This window comes from Thalassophryne amazonica, chromosome 16, assembly GCF_902500255.1.
Source record: "Thalassophryne amazonica chromosome 16, fThaAma1.1, whole genome shotgun sequence".
Taxonomy (NCBI): domain Eukaryota; kingdom Metazoa; phylum Chordata; class Actinopteri; order Batrachoidiformes; family Batrachoididae; genus Thalassophryne; species Thalassophryne amazonica.
The window spans coordinates 19,711,479-19,718,543 of NC_047118.1; the positions used below are offsets into that span (position 1 = coordinate 19,711,479).

General features: G+C 42.7%; 1 protein-coding gene across 1 annotated transcript in view; it reads right to left on the bottom strand.

Annotated features, from left to right (window-relative positions):
* Nucleotides 1-1,646: 1,646 nt before the first annotated feature.
* Nucleotides 1,647-7,065, bottom strand: part of LOC117527998 — an 11,424-nt gene continuing 6,005 nt past the window's right edge. Inside the window, exons 8-9 of the mRNA XM_034190520.1 lie at nt 2,787-2,966; nt 1,647-1,691 (exon numbers count right to left, since the gene is read on the bottom strand). Coding sequence (XP_034046411.1) covers nt 1,647-1,691; nt 2,787-2,966 — 225 coding nt within the window. The remainder of the gene's footprint in view (nt 1,692-2,786; nt 2,967-7,065) is intronic.

Genomic DNA, 7,065 nt, shown 5'->3' on the forward strand with positions numbered 1-7,065 from the left:
ATTTCTTCCAGAAACTGTGAGAGACCAGATCATTTCCAACGTGAAGGCTTTGTTGATATGGGACGTCGTCTGACTTACACAACAATGGCAGAAGACGTGCACGTCAGTATTTTTTCGGCACATTCCACTGTTACAGGAGTTTTTTTCATGGAAAGAGGAGCGGAGGGATGCGCCACCGTGCCGCTCATGGCGCGGCACAAAACCACCTCCGTGTTGGTCTCACAGGATGGCTTTTCAGTCGTGTGACTATCCGAGAAATTGTGGATGAGCTGGACATGCCCCAACATGTCCTGTGAGGCTTCATCACAGTGTTGCTTTGCGTCATGCAGACCAACATGTGCCGTTCATTTCCAAACTGGACGCTCTGTTGATCCGGGACGTCATCTGACTAGCACAGGAATTGCGGAAGACGTGGACATCAGCACTTTTTCGGCACATTGAGACAGACGTGCGGAGGAATTCTGCACGTCGCGGTGGAGCCGCATGGCGCAAAGCAACGCCGTGATGAAGCCTCACAGGACATGTTCTGGCATGTCCAGCTCATGCACAATTTCTCAGATAGTCACACGACTGAAAAGCCACCGAAAGCCGTCTGAAAGCCGTCCTGTGAGACCAACACAGAGGTGGTTTTGTCCCGCACCATGAGCGGCACGGTGGCGCATCCCTCCGCTCCTCTTTCCATGAAAAAAACTCCTGTAACAGTGGAATGTGCTGAAAAAGTACTGATGTCCACGTCTCCTGCCATTTTTGTTTAAGTCAGACGACGTCCCGAATCAACAAAGCCTTCACGTTGGAAATGATCTGGTTGTTTCAGCCTGTTGATCGGCGCTCGGAGTGCGCCGCGCTCTCAGACGCTGTGGGCGGTCTTTAAACCAGCTGGAGCACTCCTTAATCTGTGTAATCCCCATAAAATTGTCCCTGAAAGCCATCTGAATTTTCCGAATGGTGTCCACCTGGAGGTCTCTCACAGTTTCTGGAAAAATTTGATACAGCAAAGCTCCAAATCGTTCAGACATTTTATTCGCAATAAAAATCAGACGAGAGGGCTGGACCACTGCTCACACAAAGCCTGCTCACAGGCAAATGACGCAACTGACAGGCGTGAAAAAACTCACGCATGCGCACGAAGGTTCAAACTTGGCTGATGCGATCACACGTGATCCATATGGTTTTTGAAAAAAATAAAAAGGTCGGATACTTTTCTAACAGGCCTCGTATAATGTCTTATTTTTCAACATAGTTCCCTTCCAACTCCATACACTTGTTCCATCTAGTTTGCCAGTCATTGATACCCGATTGGTGGAACTCAACATCTTGGTCCCCTAACCAGCCCTCTGCTGCAGCAGTTAGCTCATCATCATCCTCAAATCTCTGGCCCTGAAGGTATTTTTTTTTCAGCCTGGGAAAGAGGTGGAAGTTGCTGGGGCGAGGTCTGGAGAATAGGGTGGGTGAGGAAGAAGTTCATAGCCACTCGCACACAGTGTCCATTGTAACTCAGCTGGTGTGGACTGGTGCAATGTCCTGGTGAAGCAGAATGCCACGACTGACATGGGAGGGTATGTCCCTTCCACACAGTGTTATGACTCAACAACTGAAGTGAGCAATATGATCTTACCCGAATTAAGTAGCTACGGCATTGATGTAGATCAGGTGTGATGAACATCCTTCTCGCTTAGACCGAGCAGGTTCACCTGCCCAGAAATTAAGAATTAGGGTGAAATGATGTGAACATCAACAATTCAAATGTTAAGCAGAGTTTCTAAATGAATATGTGTTCAGTTAATTTAATAAAACATCAAAAGCACTTCAGACGTTTCACCATTTTGCTCATGCTGCAGGGCAACCAGGCTGAAAATGTATAAAAAGGTAATATTTCGTCTGAAGGCCTTGTGTTCCTTGTCACAGAAATGTGTGTAGTCCCATACCTACACTAAAAAAAGTGAAACATAGTGCACTTCATTCAAAGTACTTATTTACATTGGTCTCATGGAAAATTGTGGTTTCCAATTTAAATCTGCTGGAATCACTTTACAAAATCATAAACATACATTGTGAGAAACTAAAAAAAATTAGCTGTAAACAAATTACATCAATTTTTTTTAAGTTGATCCAAAGTAGCATTTTTTTCAGTGTACTTTCCAAGTTTTTATTGGGGAGACTACATTCAGAGAAAAAAGGGCAACCAAGTGAAAAACTAGATGAAGGCCATTCATCATTGAACTTCACCTAGACCTTCAAGATATGTATCCTTGCTCCCAATTTGGTAAACACGACTTATTTCTTTGGAAAGTTATTTTTGGCCTTATATTCTTCAAAATTATGTCAAGATCACGCAAACTTGACCAAGGGATGCATCGCTGCTGCAGTTTGGTAAAGTTGTCTCAAATCTATGAAAAGGCCAGAGGGACAACAGGGACAGAGGGACAGCATTTCTGTGTCCCTCCATCGTTGTGACAGGAGACAACAGTTTTTGCACAGTAGATTTAGTCTGTAGTAATGCATTGCTACATTTTGGAGATTAAAGCAGCGTCGTGTTAGTCTTGGAAAGCAAGATTTCATCAACTTTGCTAAAAATGTAAGTCTGGTAAATGCTTGAGAGGACTGATTTTTAATTTTTAATAACCAGACACACATATGAGGAACTAGCACAACCAGTAAGTAAGCAGTGATGATGATGGGGTGAATGGACACAAAGAATTTAAGTAAGGTGTATTGAGTAAAATGTTAATAATAATAATAATAATAGTAAATTCTTAACATTTTAATCTTCAAAAGGAACAATTTACCTGAGATGGCAACTCATCCTTCTGATCTTCTGCCTCAGAGCTGAAGGAAGTCAATTTACACCGGTCTTTGGGGGACCCACATTCAGCATCAGCCATTTGGGTGTCTGAGATAGGCCTGGATTCATTCTCCCTTGCTGGTGTTTGTGTTATTTCTGTCTCATTTAAGCCATATGCAGCAGCCTTGCAGAAAATTTATGAAAACAAAGAGACAGTTGAGCTGTTGGGTAGCCAGCCATAAAAATGCAATTTATCAAATGAATCAAATTTATTCCTATCTTGCCAGCGTACGTGCATCAGTCACATCACTAGGCATTACAGGTGGATGTATAGCTCATATATTTTCTTGCACTTATGTGGGTTTGAGCCCCCCAGGGTGCTGATACCAAGGCATTCCCATGGCAAATGGGTTATACGTATAATTCCTCCGGTGTAATCTGAGTATACCTTGGGGTCTCCTCCCAGTTGAATGAACAATATATGATCCAGGGAGCACACTAATCATTTGCCTGAACCATCTCAACCACCACCGTGAAGGTGCTCTACTTTGAGTTCCTTGCAGCTGTTCCAGCACATTACACTGTTTCTAAGTGTGAGTCTAATCATTCCCCAATTGAAGCTCATGTGTCCCCATTCATTAATTTAGTCATGACCCAACATTCATGACCATAGCTGAGGGATAGATCATACATCAACTGGTAAATTGACTATGCTTCTCCACTCACCTCTATCTTTACCATCACAGGCCAAAGATAAACTCACGATGTTACTGATGCAGCCCAATCTGCCTATTGATCTCTTCTTCCATTTTGCCCTCATTTATGAACAAGACCCAAAGATTGATCATGTGGCAGAAGGTTTTTGCCAGACATTTTTGCAAAGCTATACTTTACTGTTATTTACAGTACAAAGTTTTTATATCTTTGTACAATACATATAAAAATGAAACCTGGTCTGAAATTACCTACTGTTAAATGCACTCAATTAAAAATACAGAAGACCTGATTAGATGTTAAAAATAAAATGAAATACATCAATATTTTCATAATTCTTTATTTATTTAGAATAGTCAGCTCATTTGACATTTTTTTTACTAGTCATATGCACTTCAATTTTGAAATCACCAGCTGATTAAGAACACTTTAAAATACTTAAATATCTACAGTGAAGTGAAACTCCTTCAGAATAGCTACATACAGTGTGTTATTCAATAACCCTATTTCCACTGCAGGAATGCGAACACTGTTCTGTTTTCTGATTTAACGCAGTCCAGCATTAGGGGTCTCCAACTGGTTCAAAATGCTGCAGCCAGAGTCTTGACAGGAAGGAGAAAGTTCAATCACATTACACCCATTTTGGAATGTCTTCACTGGCTTCCTGTCTCTGTGAGGTCAGATTTCAAGGTTCTGTCATTAACCTATAAAATTATTCACCCTATGAACCAGCCCAGGCACTGCTTTCTCAGGGTGCAGGATTACTTTGTGCCCCCAGGGTGAATAAAAAGTCTGCGGGTCACAAAGCCTTCTCTTGTTGTGTGCCTGGTTTGTGGAATGATCTCACTGCAGAGATTTTGTAGCGACATTAAAATCTATACTTAAAACACATCTATTCTTCCTCTCGTAGCTAGCATACTGGCATAGTATGGAACTATGCTTCCGATCCCTTTAACACATCTTATTAGTAAAGGAACAAGTCTCAGTCTCACTTCATAATTCTGAGTCTGTTAGTGAAGATTAGGGCTAGCTGCTGGCGATCACCTTAGTGTTCACTCTGCTTCTCTGTCGATTTACTGCTGGTGAACTTAGACCTTAGCTGCAGTTACTTCTGGCTGACTGATTCTGCTCTTTTTCTCTCTGTCTGAGGCACTGAAGACATTCCGCAAGGTTGACAGCTGTGCACCACAGGGTGCTGGAGTGACCAAGAGATGCCCCGGCTGCAGCTGACGCAGCACACAGCAGTCTGCTTTTGGAATGTACTCTTCCACGAGGACAGCCTGTGCTGTGGCATACTGACAACGTGATGGATGGACGTTGGCCCTGCACTCCAGGAAGCTGGACTCACAATGCAGTCATTGGTGCCACAGGCAACTCATTCCAGAAAGGGCCAAGAGGGTGCAGGTTTTCTTTGCAACCACCCACGCCAGCAGGTGATTTCACTGATTAACTGATTCCATCTGCTCAAACTGATGTTAATAAATCACCTTGTGAAGTGGGTGGTTGCAAAGAAAACCTGCACTCTCTCTGCCCTTTCTGGAATGAGTTGAAGACCTCTGGTCCAGGGGTTGGTTAGGTTAGACCTTACTTGTGTGACACGCCTTGAGGCAGCTTTTCTGCGATTTGGAGCTGTAGCAATAAAATAAATTGAATTTAATTTAATTGAACTACTCACTGGATGTTGCAAGTGGTGATATCACGCTGCCTGTGAATTTGACTTCTGTGTCCAAAATAAAAATAAAAAAAACCAAGCTAAATACAATCATAGCAATGACTGAGCAGTCACTTTGTTCTCACCCAGACATTCCAGAACAGGTAAAGAAAGGGTTAAATGCTTTGGAGTCAAACAGGTTGAGACTGTTGATGGAATATTCAACACACCGTGTATCCTGAGAAAGTGGAGCTTTGTTCAGTTCTCTGTCCCGATGCACACGTAAGTCAAACACCTGTTAATTAGGGGCCGTCACACTTAGTACGAATGATCACGAGCCAAGCCGAATCAGCCAGAATGGGAAATAAGCCAAACTTCAAGGTGCAGTTGGGAGGGACAGACATTTGGACAGCCATGTATGAATGCTGTACGACCATTTAGAATGTGGGTGGATCCCGCCTTGACTGTGTCGTGCATGACTGTGTGGATGCATATGATTGCAGGTCAAACGTTGTTGGACCACAGTACGACTGAGCCTCCACACTTCCCGATTGTGGGTAAAATTTTCTTTCGGGTGGGACTGACTCGTGAACTCAGACGCAAATTGGATGACACCTTGGAGCTGATGTGTGCCTTGCAGTTGAAGCTGAAGGTTTCGGAGGCCAATGAATATTTTTAATCCATAATTGGGAATATTCTAAATTCATAATTGGGATTTGGCTGTTCAAGTGGAACTGTTAAAAGTGTTTTTCACTGCTCAGCTACAACACTCCAGGCTTATCTAGTCTCAAGGACAAATTGCCCACTGTTTACCTCCAGATGAATTTATTCAGGCCTTGGTGAGATTATTCAGCTCCATTCTTATCTCAACCCACAAAGACAATAAACTGACAGACTTACACATGGAGTGAAGCATGCTCCAGTTTTTCCCTTTCACCTTCCTTCCTGCCCCCCCTGCAGCAGGCCCCCGTTCTTCCCAAGCTGGCAGGCAGCACGACTCCGGTTGCAGCGGCTATCACACACTCACTTCGCCTCAATTTGGAAAACGGACTGTTTCAAGTTTAGTGCACATAAACAATGTCAAATGTATATGTGTTGTCTTAATTCTGATGTGTGCCATTATTACGGTAAACAAGTAATAATTGTGGATTAATTGCTGTTTGTCTGTGGAATGTGAGTGTGGCAATCTCGTTGTAATGACAATGATAATAAAGCTATCCATCCATCCATTTGGGCTCATTTGGCCACTAGTGTGATGAGGGTATTACTTTCTTATAGAAGTCACTCGATTTAATAACCATCATCTTTGGGTTTTGTGCTTACATACTCATTAGCCCTAAACAATGCTTAATTAAACAGCCACGGATCTCTTTAATGTGTAAAAAATGTTTGTGTGAAAAACATTTCATTCATATCAAGAGAGCGGGGCACAGAGGAGAGAGTAGGACACCCAAACACAGAAGGAGGGAGAGAGAATTGAATGATTTTTGCCAGGGTCGCAGACCAAACAATCCTCCCCTAAAAAATGGTCCACCCTGCCTCCACTGCGCAGGCGTCATTTCAGCGCTCAGCCGCTCGTCTGAGACAGGCTCTTCACCCAAAGCGATTAAATGGATTAATGTGATTATTAACCGTCAGATGATAAGGTAAAACCTCTTAAATCATTCTAAAGTCAGTTTTAAGCAGAAATGAGGGGAAAGTCTGACGCTTTGAAATGACCGACACGCAGTGAATGCATCAGCTCGCTTAGCCGCTGCGCCCTGATCGCTTCCTCCGTCTTTTAATTATGAAATAATGCTGAATTTATGTGGAAATGATTGTTGCACAAAAGCTTCAGATGTGGAGGGGAAAAGTCATAACATATATATATTTAAAAAGTATTATCAATGTCAGTTTTACTTAATAGTATGTGCCTACA